This window comes from Eretmochelys imbricata, chromosome 11 (genome assembly GCF_965152235.1).
Source record: "Eretmochelys imbricata isolate rEreImb1 chromosome 11, rEreImb1.hap1, whole genome shotgun sequence".
Classification (NCBI taxonomy): domain Eukaryota; kingdom Metazoa; phylum Chordata; order Testudines; family Cheloniidae; genus Eretmochelys; species Eretmochelys imbricata.
The window spans coordinates 30879756-30902231 of record NC_135582.1 but is presented as its reverse complement, the minus strand read 5'-3'; the positions used below and the strand labels follow the sequence as shown (position 1 = coordinate 30902231).

The 22476-nt window shown below is 39.7% G+C and overlaps 1 protein-coding gene across 4 annotated transcripts in view; it reads right to left on the bottom strand.

Annotated features, from left to right (window-relative positions):
• Positions 1-22476, bottom strand: part of GPD2 (glycerol-3-phosphate dehydrogenase 2) — a 123626-nt gene that overhangs the window by 84375 nt on the left and 16775 nt on the right. For 2 of the 4 annotated variants that reach the window (XM_077829387.1, XM_077829388.1), the window contains 3 exons: positions 12827-12936; positions 5199-5291; positions 199-370 (listed from right to left, as the gene is read on the bottom strand). In XM_077829387.1, coding sequence (XP_077685513.1) covers positions 199-370; positions 5199-5291; positions 12827-12928 — 367 coding nt within the window. In that variant the 5' untranslated portion in view covers positions 12929-12936. The remainder of the gene's footprint in view (positions 1-198; positions 371-5198; positions 5292-12826; positions 12937-22476) is intronic. The other 2 variants (XM_077829391.1, XM_077829390.1) reach the window with 1 other exon arrangement.

Below are 22476 nucleotides of genomic sequence, written 5' to 3'. Positions count from 1 at the left end.
TTCACACTAGCCATTGGGATCCAAAGATAGTTATATAATCCAGTCTTTGGAAGGCAGTGGGGAAGACAGCAGGTTGCCTTTTAAACCAGCTTTGTGTTTGAATATCCAGTTTCATTAGTTTATATTAAATTGCATGCAAGCACTTTTATAGTAGGTAATTTTTTCTAACTGTAATAAGCTCATACTTTCATGCCTCACCTCTTGTAACAGCGTCCAACGCACAGCCGCATCCCGTTGCTCCTCCTCCTATAACAAGCACATCAAATTCACTTGTGTTTTGTAGAGCCAGGAACTGATCTTCTCTGGTAGGAAAGTGATTTTTCATTGGTATGTTCACAGGTTCTGCTGCTTGAACATACATAAAGTTACCCTAAAAAGACACAAAAATCAAGACAGTATTTGTGTCTACTCCTCAGTGGTGTGCCATGACATTTTTAGTCAGCCATGCAGTTGTATGCAAAATGGCATCCTTCACAGAGCACAATCTCGCACATATGGAGCATATGAGGTCAGGCTGTGCACAGGGTGTTATTTTGTGCTACAAAATGGCACCTCTCTTGCACATTCGAGGGCCAGACAGAATAGTCCTGCAGGCACAGCCCATCCTGGACCACATAAGGCATGCCTTGTATACACTGATGGCACACCACTGATATTCTTTATACAATCAGTATAGTTTCATGGAAACTAATCAGAAAAAGGTGTTTTTATTCAAAGTCACTTTTTAATCTAATAGAAAATATTTTAGCAAATACAAAAGGTAACAAACAGCATTAAAAGGTTAAGGGTTAGTTTTCATTTAACTCACCTTGGCTACTCCTGCATAGTTATTGAGGGATTAATAAAACAAGATACAGTAGCAAATACCAGAAGGGAGTATTGAAGATTTTATAATAAAGATATATCCTGAATAGGATTAGAACTCTGTACTTTTAGCATATAAAATACACACTTAATCCACTAGGCTATAGAGTCATTGCAGAGCATCCAGCAGCCATTGGAGGAAATATTTTGCACCAGAGGGTAGTCATATTATTTCTGTTGCTTTCATGGAACATTAAAATATTAATGCATTATTTGTATTGTGGTACTGATCAAAGGCCCCAGTATGCTAGGTGATGTACAAACAGATAGGAAGATGATCCATCCATGTCCCAAAGAAAAAAAGTTTAATTTAAAAAAACTGACTATAAATGTTATGTAAGCTAATGTTTTCTCATTTTTATTATTGAAAATCAGCTATGCACAGCCCCTTTTTTAAAACCTGAACCTGCTTTGCTTTTATTTCTCAAATCATACAATGTGCTACCTTTTTAGCGGTACAGTATAACAATATGACAGTATTCATAGACCATTTCTGGTTTGCTTTTAACGGATTCCAGAATAATAATTTTCTCTAAGACAATCATTGTCTGATATTCTACAGTGACCCATCTTTGCTCTCAGCTTGATGACCCTAGTGAAAGAGAATGACAAACTTTCTAAGTCAATTAACCAAAATGGGCAGAAGGCTTTGTTTTTTTGTTTATTTGGGGTTCGGTTTGGTTTTGTTTGAAGTTTAAAAATTGACCATTTCCTAAAGACTTTACTTAGAGGTAAGAGGTTTGGTTAATATCAGTTTAAACAGATGTCTGAAAGCCCTTGTAATTATGGGTATCCTAAAATCCTACTATTGGTTGTGCACTTCATAATCTATATTATGAGTACCATCATTATGGGTTGTAATCCACCTTTGCTATGTAGTATATTAATTACTTTATGTGCAGTGGGCTGTAGCCAGGTATCATAATTATTCCCAAGTTAATTAAGATGCAAGGCCACAAAAGAAATCGTGCTTGCTCTCTCATACCGCTGTCTGCACCAGCCCTGTCTTTCTTCCCTCTCACATTCTTATTCACGATCAACCTTCATTGTTGCACACAATTGGGTAGTGGGTCACTCCCCAAACTATTGTTTTCAAGCTCTGAAGGGGCTGACAATCTTTTTCGTAATAGAATAATCACTTGTTGTGTAGGAAATGGATTTTGAGGACAAAACATCAAATCAAAGCATGTGCAAATAATTAGTATGTCTGGGTGCTTGAAGGCAAGAAGGATACTTTTGTGGGTAAGGTACTGGAGTGTGAGTTACAACACCTGTTTTCTATCCCCAGCTCTAGCAGACCTCATATGGTCTTGGACAAGTCATTTAATTCAACATTCAGAAGTATCCACTAATCTTGGTTATCTCAATTTTTGGGTGTCCAAACTGTCAACTAATTTTCAGAGTTGCTGATATCTGCAGCTCCCATTGATCTGAAACACAATTTTGCAAGTCCAGCCCCCACGAAATCAGATTATTGCAAGCTGAGTACCCAAAATTAGTGATCACTTTTAGAAATTTGGCTCTCTGGAGTATCTCCATTTCTTCACCTGTAAAATAGGAGTAATACTTCCTTAACTCACACAGACATTGCAAGACTCAATTCATACACCTTTGTAAAGTACTTCTACATCAAGACTGAGATTTTGTACAATGCCTCTAAGACAGTGATTCTCAACCCAGGGTATGCATACCCCAGGGGGTATACAGAGGTCTTCCAGTGGGCACATCTACTCATCTCAATATTTGCTTAGTTTTACAGCAGGCTACATAAAAAGCACTAGCGAAGTCAGTACAAACTAAGATTTCATACAGGCAATGACTTTGTACTGCTCTATATACTATACACTGAAATGTAAGTACAATATTTATATCCCAATTGATTTATTTTAGAATTATATGGTAAAATTGAGAAAGCAATTTTTCAGTAATAGTGTGCTGTGACACTTTTGTGTTTTTAGATCTGATTTTGTAAGCAAGTAGTTTTTAAATGAGGTGAAACTTGGGGGTACACAAAAGAAATCAGACTCCTTAAGGGGGTACAGTAATATGGAAATGTTGAGAGTCATTGGTCTAAGCGGTGCAGCCAGAGCACACAGCCCAAAGGGAGGAGGGCTAAATTAGTTTTAAGCCATCTTTCCACCCTCCCGAATCCAATCCTGGGCTGCTCCAGGAGCTGAAGAAGACCCTAATCCAACTAAGTTACTGCAGCCTCCTTTGGTTTCCCTATGGGCTGCAGGGCTGCCTGGAATTTCTGTAGCACTGTATGATGTGGCTCCACCCCAACATGCCCCTCCCACATTAATATTGCAATGACAGTCCTCTGGAGGTAACCTTACAGCTGTCTACCACAGTGCCTGTGCCAGGAAAAACCTCCCTTGCCACAACCAGGCTTTTAAGGCCCGCTTTATGCCACTGCAGCCCTCCCACCTCGTGCAAAGGGAGCTGGAAAGGTATGAGGATTTCAGCCCAAGTGTGTTGTGTTAAATTTTGCAATCTGAAAACTATTTAGTTTCCAATATTGGAATTGCTATATTTTTTGCACAATGAATAAAAGACAGTAGAAATAAATAGGAAAGTAATATGAAGAATAGTTTATATAAGTGAGGTGACAACACTTCTTTCTTCAGAAAGTGAAGCATCAGAACTTAGAAACAGTAACTTTGCTGACCCTTTGCTGGAGTAGCTTCCAAAAATTCACTCCTCCCTATCGGCTGAATACGTTCAGCCTCGTACTTCATTAAAGTTCTATTTATATAAATGATCATTTTAAGTAAAAAGTTAGGAAACAGCTAGCTAAACACATGCACAATTCAGCAAAGGGATTCAGTCTACCAAAGCTGAATCTGAAAGAATAATATTACTATTTCTCCATCACCAGAGGATGTACGTGTCACTTAAAGATACAGGGTTCCATCCTCATGCAAGGTAAGAGCCCTTTGCTGTACCAGTTTAAAGCTGCCATACGCTTTTCCCAGTGATGTAAAGCCTGTGTAGTCAACACTATGACTCCTCTCCCCTTCCACACACACTCAGCTCTAGGCCACAGCGCTTTGTGCTCTGGCTTTTTTTTTTTTTTTTTTTTTGAAAAAAAGATGTTTCCACATCCCCTGCTTCATCTCATCTTTTAGGACCACCGAGGTTCGAGTACATAATCCCTCCTTCAATATACTTACAAACTAAATTAGACAAATAGGGGTGTCAAAAGTACTGTCATTTTGTTTGTTTAGGTCAGACATTGCTTTTTGGTTTCAGAGGGCTTTACAAAATTTTAATTAATTTTTAACATTGTAAAGCATCATGACTTTGATTTTAAAATAAACTCATGTTTATGTGGGAGCAGGAGTAAATGATTAGCAGTAGAAGAAAATAAATTAAGAGACCCCATATCTTTTTTCTCAATCTGCTGAAAAACATGTATGTCACAAAACTGCCTATGGTAAAATCAACACTTCACTCAGAAGTGTGATTGCAGCAAATGTAGACATACCAAAGTTATCTCTAATTTTGATAGCTCGAGTAACAATAGCAGTGAAGCTGAGTCAGCATGGGGTGTACAAGCCCACTCCGGATTCCAAGTATGTACTCAAGCAGTCACCCACATTGCCGCAGCTTCACTGCATTTGTAACTTGAGCTAGATAGATCAAAAGTCAGCCACTCCTCTGACTGCAGCGTAACATATCTTATAAGTTTTTGCAGAGGGGTAAAGGCCAAGGACAAAAGAATTGATTTAGGTAATACAAGTGGGTGCGGCTAGTACTGAAATTGATTAAAGTGAACAAGGAGAAAATTTAGGCTGAACATTGTAAGAGTTTCCTAACAGATTATGGCAACGTTTCCCAAACTTTTTTGGCCATGGAACACCTGGTATATATTTATGGAACACTTCTAATATTATTTTGTAGTTGTTCGGTTTTCAAATTAAAAAATTGCGTTATTTATGCTCAAATATATTTTATTTTATAAAACAAAAAAAATACAAATTTAACATAACTTGAACTAATAATTTCTAACTGGAAAGCATGTATAAAGTAGTACAAAAATCAAGTGCAAGACCCTTTTTTTTTTTAATTACGATTCTTTCACGGAACACCTATTCACATTGTGCAGAACACAGTTTGGGAAACGCTGGATTATGGAATAGTCTTCCAAAAGAAATGGTTGAAACCCACAGATATTTAGAATTTGATTGGACAATGCACTGAAGTATATGCATATAGTAGGTAACAACCCTGCAATGGAGTGTAGTCTAGTAGATCTAATTGGTCTTCACTCTCTAACAGCTCAGCACACGTTACTTGCGTTTAGGTTAAGTTACAAAATACTATCTTCTTACCACCATTGAAGAGCAGCTGTTCTTGTCTATTATGCTGCTTTTCCACCCCTTCCCACTTGCTGAGATGCTTTGTATCTGCCTTTCCTCAATGCCCTATAATCAATATAGTTATAAGTGACAATAGCATGACAATTTCACCATGTAGACCACGCCTACGACCTCCAAACATGAAGGCACATCTTTTTTTAAATGCACTGAATTACACAAATTGCTCAATTTTAGAAAATAGCTTCATTGTCTCCTGCTCTATTGCCTGTGAATTATAGCTGTTAAAGACATCTTTCATCCCTAATCCTGATGAGAAGGGTTCCCTGAGATAACCAACCAAATGGTACAGTTTTCTGAAGTGGCCAATCAGCTCTGTAGTAGTAGAAATGACTCAGAGCAAGGCCTCCCTATAAAACTTCTAAAGAAAAAAATAAATAAAGGCACATGACAGATATTTTCATGATCTGAAGGACAATTAAAATACAATAATATTTTAAATATGTTAAGCTTTAGGCATGTCAACCTTCGGTGTCCCTTTAACAAATAGTTTATTGTTTGCCTTATAGTTCTCTGCTACACATCCCCATGGGTGTAAGACTAAATAATGGTTTACACGACATCCCCAAGCTACTGACTAGACCGAAGCCCGATCTACAGCCTTCCATGGTTTATGAACCTTGGATAGCTTCCACTCAAAATGATTAGATCACTTTCTCCCTATGTTTAAACCCTTATTAGACTTGCAAATTTTTTTTAAATGTTCTACACAGTTGTCACTACTGGTGCAACAGAAAACAAGATCTAATAATTAGTGTCTACTGCTGAAAAAAGTGCGTATTTAAAGACCACAGGCAATTAACAATCAGGTTGTCCTGTAATCATGTACAGTATTAATTTGAGCGTAGTGTGTAGGGTTTCATGCAAATTACTTAATACATAAGAGAATGAAAGAGGTTGCTGGTGTATTATGCAAGTCAATCAATGGAGTAGTTAAAGTAAAATTGCTTCATATTCTATTTATTATAATTAAGGAGGTACTAACCATATTTGTATACCTCCTCTAAGTCAAGTAAAAATTAATGTGCCTATTTCACAACCTAATTTTGAGAAATTATAATGGCCCACTCAACCTAAAATATTTCCCCTGCTTTTACATTACAAACTGCTTTTAGCTAACCAGTTGCTACACACGTCAAACACAAATCAGATCAATACATTTTAAATAAAAGCAATGTGAATTGTAACTGTGCAAACAAACATTCACCAGTTTGATTTTTTTAATATGACATTTTCTTTAAAGCCAAATCTATTCTTGGGAGCAGGGGCAGGAAGGAGACAAAATCCTGGCTTCTGGTTCTGTTTCTGATACAATGCTATTCCATGGTACCTTTAATGAACCAGTAGGATTCACTGCAGCTTCCATCTTTTACACAAAGTAGAGCTGGGAGTGTGGAATCTCTCACTTCGATGTGTGTCATTGAAATTTTATCAGCAAGCTTCACTTCACTCTAGCTAAAGTCTATTACCCACTGAATTTTATTATATTTAGGGTCCAGTTCTGTAGCTGTCCTCCACATGAAACAAAAAGTTAGCTTCTTATCTGTAATTCTGACTGGAGGCCTCAATTCAGCAAGACACTTAAGCATATGCTTATCTTTAAATGGGACTACTCACACGCTTAAAGTTAAGTGATTTGCTGAAATTGGGCCACAGAATGACAGATGAACCAAATTGTATGGATGGTTGAATGAGTCAGAAATGTATCCATTTCTAGCTATCCGCTACTATTTATATTCATGTCTCTACAGTACATGCAAGTTTGTTTTATTTTTTTAATTCAAAAATTGCCCCTCATTAAGTTAGTTCTATACAATAGACAAGGTAAGATCCTTTAACCATTATCACCCTCCCTTCACCAAAAGAGTTGTGTCAATTTCAACATGTTCAGCTGGACATAATATTGCCAGAAAAACAAGACTCAGCACTCAAAGGGCGACAGTCAGTGTGTACAGCTGAATATTTTCACAGCTATACCCAGGTAAAAGAATAGATCCTTTGATATAAAGTCCTAAACAGATACCGTATTAGTGTACATACAGCATGGTGCCTGGCGCACTCGAAATTGATATTGATTCATCTTGCTGTCAATTAAATGGGAGACCGAAGGAAAGCTGCATACAGGGATTCCATCTGCAATAATGTTATTCATTTGGCGGCAAACACTTGTGTTTACCGAAATAAGCGATTGCTGTTTATATCTACAATTTCTCGGGGAAGAGTTCCTTGAATGGTTTTGATTATATTCTTTGGGAGAACAAATTTAGTTTGGTGGCCTGAATTTGGAGTTCTAAAGTAATCTAGTAATTGTAAAGTAAGCATTTCTGATGATAATTTGCCCTGTATTATCTCTAGGTAGATTTACATCATCAAACTCATAGGTTTGGTAAGATGCCATCATTTGGTAAGAGTAAGATTAAAAAAAAAAAAAATCTGTTTCCTTTTCCAAGCAAAATAGTCACCCTAATAGAGTGACCCTATTAGCCCCATCCAGATTCACATACCCTGATAGTGTAATGGTCATTGTTTATTACACATCAGCCTCTGTGCCAGCTCGACAGAGAATGCAAGTCTCTTACAAGTCATACATACAGGGCCTTGGTCTTTAACTCAAGCTGCAGAAACTCATGCTTTTAGCTCTGGGATCCCTGGTGCAACCCCAGTGCGTTGACCAAAATGGCAAACATCACAATAGCAGAAAGAACTGCTTTAAAGGAAGGAAATGTTACCATAAAGGCATGAGAAAAAACAGAGTGAGCCAGCCACAAGGAAAGAAAATCTAGTCAATATCTTCAATACAGGCCACATCTGTGGTTCCATTTGTGACCATCAGCAACACAGTTACAAGGTTAGCTGCACCTCTACCTCCATTCTGGTCTCGGAGTACAACCCCCTCAGGTGTCAGGCCTCATGCATCTCCCTCTCCTAGGGTTGAATTCTGCAATTCTCCAACTCTCAGACTGGGCCCTAGGCTTCAGAACCTAGAATATCACCTATGCATAACCAGTGGGTGCAACTGGGTTCAATGCCAGCAGCTCTTCCCTTCAGGAGTCTATTCCCAGTGGTGAATACAGTGACCAGAAGTGTTCTGAAAACAAAGTATTGTTTCTTTCCAATAGCAGGGAAAAACATAGGATGGGGAAAAAAGGATTTTTTTAAAACAGTCTACATGCATGTCTATCTTACCTATATAGACTCCCCATCTGCGGACAGTAGCTTAGGCAGGCCTAGCTGCTTCAGATGTCCCAGCAGATGCCTGCCTTAGTCTGAAGAGCTCCCCAACAACTTTGCTCTCTAGAAACAGGTTGTTTTTATCCAGCCCAAGTTCTATATCCCTCAGTTCCTGAACTTTTGGCCCTGCTTCTCCAAACAAGTTTGGTAGGCTGCACAGGAGGTTGAGCCAGTATCCTCTGAGCCAATGGCTTTCCCACTGTCCTGTAACAACCTTTAAGCGTTTACTTGGTGTGCCTTATCTTGAGCCAGTGTCCTCCCTCTTGTTTCCTCAGAGCCTGCTATTAAACTAAATCAATATATTCATACAGGAAATATCCTAGTGACCAATATTCAGAAATTATTACAAAGCAGCTCCATCTCCATGAGTTAAGCCTGGTGATTAATTTGTCTTTTGCTGCACAAATCAATGCTTATACAGTGATGGTTTGAAAAAGAAGAGGGAATCACTTGCAGCAGCTTTTGGTGCAATTTTCCCAGGACCACAGGTATTCCGTGATACTACAGCTACAGAATTTACTCCTAATACCATTCTTTACTGGGTAATTGTGCTCCAGAATCTGACAGGGGAGGGTTAAATTATTTTTCCTATTGCCAATGGTTGTGAAGAAAACCATGAACAGCACATAAACCACTGAAGAATTTCTTCGTGAATCTGTAGGCAGTCTGTAAACATAGTTGAGGTTAACTGCCTCATTCATGTTGACTCTGAAACCTAATTGTGCTAATTTAAGTGTCAAAATAAACTACCATTGCAGATTATTTTTAGCAGAAATTTTAGGCAGCTAATGTGCTCATTAAGAATTTAAAACATCCTCCCACAACTTCTCAAGTTCCAAAAGCCCCAAATCTCCCCAACCCAGCTGCCAAAGCCTCTAGCTTCCACCTGACAATTTCTATGGTGCAGCTGTGTGATTTCAATACAAAAATTTGAAACACTGAATGTGGGAAACAATGTAAAATGAATTACATTTTGTATCAAAATTAACAAGAGCAGCTGTACTGATTGTCTTATTTCTTTTCATATTAAAGACCTCAATTTGTTCATGTTCAACTTGATGCTGGCTGCCGCAGACATTTCAGTTTGCCACATCAGAGTGCCACAGAATCCCGAGTCCTTGCCATAGTATTGAGGTACAACTTGCCACAGAGTAAATGAGGTCATTCTTACAGATAAGGGGAAATCCATATGCATATTAATTTAGGTTTTCTGTGACTGTGTGATAAATTCCATTTTTGAAAAAGCCACAGATTTACTACAATGTGTAGCCAATTAGTATGCGTCTTGGGGCAACATCTTTTCCTGGCTCTTGTAGATGGAAAAATCCTTTGCCCTACCATATATTTGATTGGCAGGCATTATTAAAGAGAGGACAGTTTTGCTATGGGATATGCTCACAGCTTAGATATGTCAACACTGTAAATGAGCTGTTCTCCATTGTGTCAATCCCTCCAGTTATGTCCCACCTGCTGCCCTCCATTGGGTGTTTAAGGAAGTAATTTTTAAGGACATCACAGAGCAAATGTGCAAGTTACTACAACATGGAAGCATGAAAAATTATATGTTGTTCACTTGCCACACTCCTCTGAAAAATTCTAGCATATTTATAAGCAAGAAGTTTTTTAGGACGACCCCACAGTTTGCAGTAGCTTCACAGATCAGGTCACAAGCCAGTGTTTCACTTGGCCATTAGAGTCCCATCCATCCCAGAAAATAGATTTCCATATGATTTCGAGTATTAATGGAGAAGGGAGCAATTCCCTGAATTTTGGAACATCAATTTCATAAAAATCCATGTATGTAATTAATCTGTTACAATTAGAGCTGAGTAAATAATGGATTTTTTGGTCTGGTTTTTCTTCCAAAATGGGGCAGTGTGTATGTGTGTGTATATATATATATATATATTATATATATATATATAAAAAATAAATTAAATAATCTCATTCAATTTGAATAGAAACGAAATTTTCTTCTAAACTCAGAAAAATTGTTTTGAATCCAACAAAATTTTCCAGTAGACTCAGAATTAAATATTTTAGATTTTCTAGTCAATTTGATTCTTTGAGTGTTTTCTACCATTTGTGTTCTGTTTGTTACTGTCAAACTTGAAAACACTAAGTTGTTTCAAAATGAAGAATTAAAATATATCAACTTGGGGAGATCAATTTTTTTCCCTAGTGACATTTCTCTGCCCAAAAAAATTTGCCTGGCTCTAGTTACAATCCTGACTGGTATTAGCATCCTATGTATTTGGTTTATTTGAAGGTCTAAGCTTTAAAATGTTACAGTATACTAATTCAGGCAGACTCCTGATAAAGAACCCAGGGAATCTTTGGAACAAACACCAACTAGTATAAGACAGATGCAGCAGTTGAACTGAACATACGATCCAAATGTGCTATTTTACAATACACTTCCTGTTACATTATATCTGAAGTTACAAGGATCCAGGACTATCCTTTTTCCAACTTTATCATGTCATGGGGCACAATCTCTTATTCCTGCATCCATGCTACTATTTCTTTATATATACATATATATATACACACACATACATATATATACACACACACATACATATATATACACACACACATACATATATATACACACACACACACACACGGAAAAGTTTCTGGATTAATACAAAGTATTCCTGGTACTAAATGAAAGCTGTCTACAGTCAACTATTGTTGCTCCTGCATTAGACCATTAAAACCAAAACCATATCTTATTTTAATCATTCAAATCAAGCAAATTTAAAAATTAACATACAGTAAAAGATGAGATGTTAATTGCCCATGGCAAGCTATTATATTGCAAGCAGGTTAAAGCAAGCAGCTGGCTACACATATATTGTGAAAAACAATATGCAAATTTAGCACCCAGTCACCTTGCTAAATGAATTGGATATAATCCAAAAAGATTTCTAGGGATCAGACTCTATTTTCAAGCCCAGACTGGGGCTAGTGGGATCAGAGCGCTGCCCACTCTACCTACTCAGACTGAGCAGAGTTAACAGAAAGTTGGTGAATGGCAGAGACTCTGAAAAGGGGAGCTGCCAGGCTTGCAACCCGCACTAAGGACAAGCCCACTAGGCAAATTTCTACATCCACAGATGCCCAGGCCAGAATATTTATAAATCCATAGCACTGCACAAAGCCAGTTACTGTATACAATTATCTGCATAGAAGGCAGAGTGGTGAGTGGATTGTGCTGACTGGTACTTAGTCACCACCAGCTCTGCTGAAGACCAGTCCAAACACCCCATAACCCCTCTGTTCACACAAGCACTCCCATACTGGCTCCATTCCTGAGCCTCCTTGGGGAAAGAGGGAAGAGACCAATAGCTCTGCTCCTCCTTTTAGGAAAGGAGAAAATGCAACCATTTCCTACAATGTTAGGAATCGATCCACAAAGTGAAACCAGCAACCCACTGGGTTGTTTTGGACAAAACAGAGACATTAAAAAAAAAAAAAAAAGTACCCTTACAGACAGCCTTTCCCATTCTAGGATTTTGTTTTGTCAACATTTTAATTAACGGGGGGAAAGGAGTCTGTTCTGCCTCTTGGATTTTGACAATGACCAAAGTTTTCAAAGATGGGTGCCTAAATTTAAGCACCTAACCCTGGAAGTCAACAGAAATCTTTGTATTAAGTTCAGTGGGAATTGGACCCAGTCCCCAAAGTAAGTGGCCTGATTTTCAGAGGTGTTGAGCAGTCAGGACTCCCATTCTGAAGCAAGAGAGAACCGGGAATATTCAGCACCCATGAAAATCAAACCACTCAATTGCTTATCTGACTGCTGAACAGGGCTCATCTACACACATGGGGTAATGCACTCTACAGGGATGTCATTTCTAAAGTGCACTGACGAGTTACACATTAATTGGTCCACGTAGATCCTGCTGGTGCATTTTAACACAGTGCTGTTTTAATCAGTACTACGTTAGAGCGCACTAGGGAACCTTTAGTGTGCACCAGGGATCATGTAGACAAGCCTGAGTTTGAAAATATTGGCCTACTCTATTCTGTTACCCGTACTGGTGAAGAAAAACCTACCCCACATGAACTCAACAGGAGATGAGGAAGTTTTCAAAAGCATTTTTATGGGAAGTTTAAAGCGTCAATGTTAAAACGATTACAAGAATAACGTGCATGTTTTCTTACTGTTCAAAGATTTAAAGCAATGGAACGTCATTAATACAGTACTCTAAATTAGTTCCAACCAAATCAAGCTCAGAGGCCCTTGGCATTCATATCCAAACAAAGCTATTCATATAAACCTAACATACGCTTTAGCAGATTTTAAGTTTCATATTTTATCAGAAATCGTAATTAATACTTACGTGTTTGTTTCTATACTGAGAAAATTGAGAGAGGCCAAAAACTGTTGCTATGGCACCTCCTCCAATGAGAACAGTTCCTTTTACTGCCTTACGAAATGCCATTTTTTACTCTATAAAAAAGAAAAGAGTAAAATTAATATGTTTCACCCATGTTAGAATTTAGACTGTCTAGAATAAAGCACTAATTACAATTAAAATTGGTGCTGAGCATATAATATTTGGGGATAACAATATATTAGATTAATGATTTTGGTTGTAATATTATCAGTACAGAAAGTCGGGAAGAAGATAGGAGCAAAAATCCTTGGGAAGCGTGTGTGTTAGAGGAAAATAAGTGAGGAAAGTGTATAGAAATATTTAAATGTACTTACTAATTTACACACCTAGTACCTATCTCAACTGTAGGCAAGTACTTATGAGTAGAAGCAGCTGCTTTTGCCATAAAACATCCTAAGCACAACTAAAACTTCCCACTACTACTGGTTGACAGGTAAACTCCAGCCCAGAACTAGCCACTGAGTACGCTTTGCAAACAAATTCGCCTTTTTTTTTCCCTTTTTGCAAAGACCACCACTAGCTATCCTTCCTCATTGTCCAGCTCCTTTTTACAACCCCATTTGCCCAACAGGATTGCACTCTAATCTGCCACCCGGGGCATAAATGAGGGCAAGGAGGCAGAGCCGGAGACCTCGGGGACCTCCTCTGCCATAGGCTATCACAAATTCATGGTCTCTCCAGACTCTCCGGCATGGAAAGAGGGAGGAGAGGGGACCTGGAGATGGGGAAGGTGGCTTCCTCCTCGGACTGCAGCCCCTGGGACTCTCCTGGACCCAGCTTCCTGCTTTCCAGAACCCAAGGCCGCCATCTCCTCATGCTGCCTCTTCCACTTCCAGGCTCACTCCAGAAAGGGATACGGCAGCTCAATGAGGACATGGAAAATAACCTTCTTAGGAAAATTCTGATTGCACCCCCCGATTGCCACCCAAGAATGATAGGCAAGAAGAATAGTGGCTTAACAGACAATGAATGCTTGTTATATCTAGCCATGCTGCAGAGAGGGGTCACTAATGGTCAACAAACCACCGAGGGGAGGCAGTGGTAAAGGCAACAGACAAGACACAGTAGTTCAAAAAGAAGTGAAGAAGGGTAGATTTGAAGTGCAGGACTCCACCTCCTAGCTGTTGAGACAGAAGACTAGGACTGTGTGTCAGACATTCTTAGAGAACAATGTTTGAATGCAGGACTGTCTCTAAATCCTAAATAGGCGTAGCCTATCCATTTTTCCTCAGGACCAGCAGAGCATCACTCACAAAAGAAAAAATATGGGCTGAGTGAGAATGGAGCAGTAACTAGAAGTCAGTCAAAGTTGTTTGGATAGGAAAGTGTTCTTTGTCCATGCCTTACATGAATGGAACTGACTCCATAGTGAGATTTGGAATAGTAAAAGTTTATAGCTTTGTATGAAGTCACAATTTTCTGCCCTTTTAGGAAACTCAGCAGGGTATAGTGAATGACACGATATTATAATCTAGTAAATCTTTTCCTTCTCCAACTACAATAGATCTTATGATCTCAATGTCTGTTCTCTTAAACTGAGTATATGTAATTGCTTTTCATAATGACAACTTTCTTGTCAAGCACCTGCAGAAATAATCCTGAGTGACAGAGGACTGTGATTTGTATAATCCTGTAAATATGATTAGACTAGACATCTAAAAATATACTGTACATCTCCATTTACATGTTTGTTTATTTCCTATCTAGCCATCTGCTAGACCAGGGGTCAGCAACCTTTTAGAAGTGGTGTGCCGAGTCTTCAGTTATTCACTTTAATTTAAGGTTTTGCGTGCCAATAATACATTTTAACATTTTTTAGAAGGTCTCTCTCTCTCTAAGTCTATATATTGGATAACTAAACTATTGTTGTATGTAAACAAGGTTTTCAAAATGTTTAAGAAGCTTCATTTAAAATTAAATTAAAATGCTGATCTTACGCCGCTGACACGCTCAGCCCATTGCCAGTCTGGGGTTCCGTTCACCTAGGGCAGCAGCAGGCTGAGTGGGGCCTGCAGCCGGGACCCCAGCTGGCAAGAGGCAGGATCCAGAACCCCAGACCAGCAGTGGGCTGAGCGGGGCCAGCAGCCAGGACCCCAGACTGGCAGTGGGCTGAGCAGCTCAGCCCACTGTCTGTCTAGGGTTCCGTCCACCGGCTACTGCCAGCCAGGGCCCCGGTTGCCAGCCCCCGTCAGCTCACTGCCGGCCTGGGATCCCAGCCCTGCCCACATAGAGTGGGTACCTACCTTCTCCCTGGTTCTAGCCATTCTCTTCCTCTCTCTGCACTGAGATGAGGGTGGGAGTGTGCTGAGAACAGGGCTGAGAGTGAAGGAGAAGGCTGGGGGTTGGGGTGCACGGTCTGGCCAGGAGCTAGAATGAAGGAGGGGGCTCAGGGTTGGGGCAGGAGGTTTGGGTGTGGAGTGCTTACCTGGGCAGCTCCCATTTGGTGCGAGGGGTGCAGTTGGGAATGGGGGGGGGTGCAGGAGCTCCCATTTGGTGCTCAGGGTGGGAGTAGGGATGTGGGGGGTGCAAGAGTCAAGGCATAGGGCGTGGGGGTATGTGTGGGGGGTGCAGGAGTCAGGGCAGGGGGCTGGGTATGTCTGGGGGGTGTCAGAGTCAGGGCTGGGGTTGGGGGGGTGCAGGGGTTAGGGCACGGTGTTGGAGGTGTGTGAGGGGGTGTAGGGGTCAGGGCAGAGGGCTGAGGATGTGGGCTGGGGTCGTGGGGGTGCTCCCAGCCCCCTGCCCTGAGCGGCTCACAGCAGGGAGCTGGAGGGGATATGCCCCGATTCCACCCCCCTTCCCTAAGGTCCCCGGAGCAGAGAGAGGCGCTGCGGCTCCGCTTTTATGTCTCCCCCACTTTCACCTCTCCCCCTCCGTAGCAAGGGCCAAGGCTGATTGGCCACAGGGAGGGAGAGGAGGGGCAGGAACGCCGTACTGTGGGGGAAGAGGCAGGGGGAGGGGGAAGCTTGCCTGCCCTGCAAGGAGAGCGCGGTGGGTGGAAAAGAGCAGGCGGGGCCTGGCAGGATTTTTAGTAGCACGCTGCTGTCTGCCTGGGTCCGGCAGGCAGCAGCGTGCCATTAAAAACTGGCTCATGTGCCGTGTTTGGCAAGCGTGCCATAGCTTGCCGACCCCTGTGCTAGACAAAGGTACTTCAGTCTCTTCAATAGTATGGGAGAAGGACACGGTACAGATGTTTTAAAGACATGTTGAATAAGGTCACTCAGTTCCAAATCACCATGCCTCCTAATTCAACTTGACAGGGAGGGATAGCTCAGTGGTTTGAGCATTGGCCAGCTAAACCCAGGGTTGTGAGTTCCATCCTTGAGGCAGCCACTTAGGGATCTGGGGCAAAAATTGGGGATTGGTCCTGCTTTGAGCAGGGGGTTGGACTAGATGACCTTCTGATGTCCCTTCCAACCCTGATATTCTATGATATATTGAACTGAGAACTAACGGTCAGAAAGCCATTTTTAAACAAGCATTGGTCTTTGTGTGTGTTCTAATGATAACAAACATCATCTAGATACATATTGTAAACAAGAATATCATTCTCTCAACAGTATAAAGGAACATGGAAAGAAAAACTGCAAATCTAAGATTAGAAGCAAAAAAGTTAAATTATTTGCCTGTTCCCTCCAAGGTGGGCCTATATGGATGGGACTCTCAGGAGTTCAGAAGAAAAGTCACCAACAAGGCTGGGTTTCATATCTTGGTGTCTGGGCTCCTCTGCAGTGCACATATTTATAGAGGTTTGACTTTATTATAAAGGTTGGGTCCCTGTAAAAGCACTTACTGAAAATCAGGCCTCTTTACGGTGTCTCAAGTTAGGCACCTGAAAACTGAGACACCCAAAAATCATTAGATGCTTTAAAAAAAAAAAAAACCTCTTAGTCCAAATTATTTACTGACTGCATGTTAAATTAGTTACAGTCAGCTTCCCTGACCCTACCTCAACAATAGCATGATGCATTTCATTCTGCATTTAGGATGAAACAATACAGAAACAGTTTTGATAAAATCACATAGCCACTTCTTTCTACTTAACACGTCAGAGGGAAAGGCTATGCAGTAGACAGCTCCAGGAACATTTTCCAGAAATGCTCTTGAAAGGGTTAAAACAACCCTCAGGAGCACTGCTCAGAACTTCGGTCCCAATAATCTGGGAGTCCAATTTGGCCACTGCTGTCACAAAGTCTGCGATATCTTAGTCCAGTTCTGGGGACACACCTATAGGTTATGTTTTCCCAGCAGAGTTAACTCAAGAGAGTATCTGTACTCCAATTACTTCGAGGTAGCCTAGTCTGAGTAAGAGGGATCATGCTGTGAAGTAACAGTTAAGCTGCTGCATCCACACTGTGACTTCTGGACCATATCCCATGGTTCTTTGCAATGCACTAAGATGAGCTACTTTAGGAATTATTTCCCAGTGAACTGCAGGAGAACTTGTCCGTCCTTTCTGGGCACATGGTAAGAAATGTGGGAAGGCATTGGAGGAGTACCAGCACTCAAGCAGAGCTAGCATCCACACTACAGAAAAGTCATGTTAGCAACTGACAAGTTGTGCTAACTTGAACTGTAGCCTGTACCCCTTGATAGGCCAAGCAACTTGAGTTAAAAGCACCACCACACCCAAAGGTCTGTGTGTGGACAGAACTCAAGTTACAAAAAACACTTGAGATATAGTGAAGATAAACTCAGATTCCATAAGAGTAGTACACATCAGTGGTAGCATACATCCATGCCAAAGCATCAGGTCTTTATGACATGCATCCACTAGTAATAGTCTAACTCATAACATTGTGTCAGTGTGAGAAACAGCAAGAGGATAAGTCACTAGATCCATCTATGTACTGAAAGAATGAAAGAAAAAGGCAAGCAGAATACTCTTGGATGACTCAAGTATATTACCTCATGTGAACAGCTCCTGCCAATAAGGTTTATCAATCAGTTTTGCAACATTTTTGTGGCAGAGGCAAGGGGAAAAGTAAGTAAGTGAGTTCATCTGTATTGAAATACATGCCAAGGCATGCCTCCTGACTTGATAGATTAAGAATTTCCTGAACCACAGCCTAGAAATAAATGACTTCTCTCATAAGGATGGACAGAAAAGCAGCAGATTTGCTTTTAAAAACTTCCATCAGTGATGTTGCCAACCTCTTTAGTGCAATTAGTCTATCACTTGTTCTTTCATTAAATTCACATGTACTCCCTCAATGTGGCCACGTAAAGAGCAGCCCATCTTTCTCTTTCACCACAATGCAGGAGAGGAGGCATAGAAAACAGTAAAAGAAACATCTTAGAGGAAAAGTAAGTTGTTTTGTTAACTAGAAAGGAAAGTAGGGTGCAGAGGTGTTGCACTAATGCTCAGATGCTATGGAGATAGATAATATAGACACCACAAAAACCTGCTGAAATCTTGAAGCTAGTAACCTCTAAAAGGTTCTGCCATGCATTCAAATCACCTCATTTTCTCCAATCTTAACTACCCAATTAAACAAAAGAAGTCCTTGAAATCCTTACTTGTGTATCACTGAAGTACAATTGCCTTCACTACCAGACATGCCACCTTACTGGATTTGCTATTTCCAGTTATGGTTTTGGTAAACCTAATATCTTAGTTCATAGTGGTTTCAAAATGTGACTGCTGCAGAGAAGTGCAGGAATTTTGGAACGTTTTATGATGGAAAGGAAGAGAAACAGTCAACGTAAGTAAAACATCCAATACTCAAAAAGAATTAAGGTGCCCAACTAGAAAAATTACATTGCCATCGTCAACATATCTTTTGTTTGTAGGGAATTACGAAAACGGAGAATTCAACTTCAGTGAATGTATAACCATTATCAAAGCAGTCCATGTACTACTACTCCTACTGTAAACTTTCTTCAATAGCCAGAATAATTAAGCATTCCGTTTGTAAACTAGTAGTCCCACGTTAATCTGGAAGCAGTTTCACACATTTGATGCAGCAGGAGTGAAATCACTTCAGAAAACATAATGAATCTAACTTGTAAATGCTTGTTCTGGGAACACAATATGTTCTAGAATCCAAGTGAAATAAAAAAAGAACAAATTAGCATCTTCCAACACCAGGCAAAAATCAGCCTACATTGTCTCAGAATGAACTGACCATAAAGAGAATAAATGGAAGCAATTCCTTATGCTGTTTTTATATGATTTATATTTTTATGTAATTGAACACATTTTATAAAATGTGATTTATTTCTAAATCATGAAACCTATATTTTTCCTATTCATATATATTCAAGTAGTGTATATCAAGGATTGACAATTTACTTGAGAATTCAGCTCAGTGCAGTAGTTTATGGTAAATAAATAGTAGCTAACTACCAGTATCACCCTACAAGATCCTTAGCATCCCCAATACCCACTGCTTCGAATGAGCTGAAAGCACGCTGTGGCTTACAGAATCAGACATCTACATCTTTAGAGGAAAAAGCACAGAAAACTAGACAATGCAAATCTTAACACAATGCAATCTTACTTTTTAAAAATGATACATTTGCACTAACAAAAGTATTCCACTTAAGGTAGTTATATCACATCGCTACACAAAGTACTAGGGAAAACTTTGCTTATGGTTTCCCCAGAGCAGAGGGCGTCAACTTCACCAGCAGGCAAAATACACCAAGGGTGAAATCCTGACCCCACTGAAGTCAATGGCAAGACTCCCACTGACTTCAATAAGGCCAAGATTACACCCAAAGAGTGCATACAGAATATAACGTGGAAGAAAGAGAAAAGCAGTTTGGAAACAGAAGTGAAATGGAACCTATGTCAGACATTTAAATATACTGGCTATCTAAACAGAGTCAACCTTTCACAAGTGTAAATGGTAAACTTCAGAATATTAGTCCATGAGAATTCAGTAGTGTTAGTTATGAAAATAGTGCCTTATGCATGGTCTTTCTGTAATAATGTCCCTTCTAGCATGTAAGTGAACTCTTTTTATAGATACTGAACAGCCTTGTTTGTTTAAATTGGAATTGTCGTGAAGTTAATTGAGAACAAAAGTTGTTTAAAAAGTTGATTTCTATTAATTAGTTTTTAACTGTAAGCTGAAAATGGAACCCCCTTAAGAAGGTAACATGCAGAATAAGAAAATGTGTCATTTATCAAGATCATTTTGAAACAAAGATTGTGCACATATTTGAACTGACATTCTGCACACCATTTTCATTCAATAGAATTAAAGGTAGAGAAATTTGAGCTGGAACACTAACAAACATGCTGACAAAAATCGTAATGCTCATTTCCACATCTATGTGCTAGTCAATTTAAAAAACAGTGGTTTCCAAGGCAACTTTACCCATTATATTATTTATCAGCGGTTTCTAAACTTGAGAACCATAATCTTAAAGAAGCACATTCTATTAGGGCATTTTAACAAATATTTTCCCACTATTTTCAGAAAAGTCTAGTTTTTCTAGGTTGATAGCAATAACTTACCTATTGGTTTTGTTCAACTGACCTTTACATTTTCTTCATTATGGATTAAATAATCCTTTGTGCATCAGCCTAAAGCTAAAATTTTTCCTCATCACACACAGAAAGTGTCTGATACATGTGAAGAAAAAAAAAATCAAAGTTCTCTATCAGTATTTTCTTTTTTCTATGATAGTTTTCTGCAGCTTGTGTCTGCAAAAATGCTACATAAAAATAAAGAAACAAAATCAGACTCAATTAACTGTTCAGATACACACCTACACACAAAAGTCACAACAAACAGCCAGACAAATCCAGCTACTATTTAAAATGTAAAAACTAAGGGGATGAGACAGTCATACTGTTAATACCTCTACAAACATTATTTCTTTCCTGCCCTTACCCAGCATATGCTTAAATCAGGAATGTTGTAGGTGCTATGGGAATCACTGGGTCGCTGTCAGGGGTAGGCTAAATAGGATGGCACCTAAATTTATTTATTTATTTTTAAAAGGCTGCTCCTGCCTGGCCCCACCTTAGCTACCAGCTAGAATATCTCCTTTTAAGGGTACCCTAGCACTGCTCCTTTGTGAATAGCAGCATACTGACCAAGATCTGGAACCACCACATGGCTCTGGCCCAAGTACCCTCTCCCATCAGCTTCCTGACACCACTACCAGAACCACCACCACCACGATAATAGTGGCTTAGTGCACCAAAGTACCTAGTGCTGATCCTGGAGCACTGGCATCTCAACACAGCTCCTTACTGCAGATTCTTGAATGCACTGAACGGCCAGATTTTGTGAGAATTATCACATGCTATCCAATAAAGCAAATTTCACTCATCTATTATTTTACCAAAAAAAATGCATCTTCACGTATTTAAGAGAATGAATTTTACCACTGATTTATGAAGAAACAGTCCTGCAAAAACAGTATACACCCAAATCTGAAAGATTGTGAAGCCTTTTCTAGTATCACCATCAACACCTTCATACAACTTGCTCCATAACTATTTAGTTCTTAAGTTAAAAGCTTATATGTATTTGGAAAGAGGATGATTTTAAATGCTAATAAAGGACCACCTTAATTGCTGCAGATACACATTATATGTAAAACCACACTGAAGCATCTAATTATGATTTTTTGCTTGATATAAAACAGTGGTTTTCAACCTCTGGGGATACACAGGCTATGTGGAAGATTTCCAGAGGGATCTGCACCTCCATTTTTTAGGGGTCTGCAAATGAAAAACGGTTGAAAACCACTGCTACAGAACTACTGGTGTGAGAAATTTACACTTTGTATATTATGTATGCTTCTTAAAGATACCTTGATATCTCAAACTAGGCTGCCAACGAAAGACTACCTTTTACTTTCATGGCAATTAAACTCTTTTGTATCAACACCCCTAAATCACAGAGCAGATTACCAATTTACATGTAATTAGGGTGACCAGATAGCAGGTGTGAAAAATTGGGACAGAGGGTGGGGGGGTAATAGGAGCCTATATAAGAAAGAGCCCCAAATATCGGGACTGTTCCTATCATATCGGGACATCTGGTCACCGTACATGTAATACTTCAGGGAACAGAATACTCCCTGAAGACCAACTACTGAAATAGACTGTATGGGCTTCTCCTCACTGCTAAAAATGCTGTTTTTAAAAAAAACCTTGGGGGTAACCAACATGCATGAGTTTTCCTGAGGTAAAAGACACAGTGAAGACCAGGCACTTCTGTTTTACTGTGAGGTATATTCATGGAGGTCAACCTTATACCCTCAACCTGGAGCGGACCTCTGCATCTTTATCTCATGGTAAAACAAAAATGCCTGATCTTCACTGTGTTTTTTTTTTTCCTCAGGATCACCCCAATGTCTGAAAAGGAAGGGGGGGAGGGGAAGCATTTTTTACTCCAGAGAAAGAAAGGCAAGCCGTGTGTGTGTGTGTGTAACAGGAACAGAAATTGTTTAACAAACTATGATCTTAGCATGATGCCCTGTCATTAGCAATCGGCCAAAGGAAGTAACAATGCCCTATAAACACCAACTGAAAGCAGAGTGGTCTATATAAGGGTGCACACACAGACACAGTAAACAGTGTTTTAAAGTAAGGGCTATCATGGGCCCAGATAGGGGCAGATGACCCA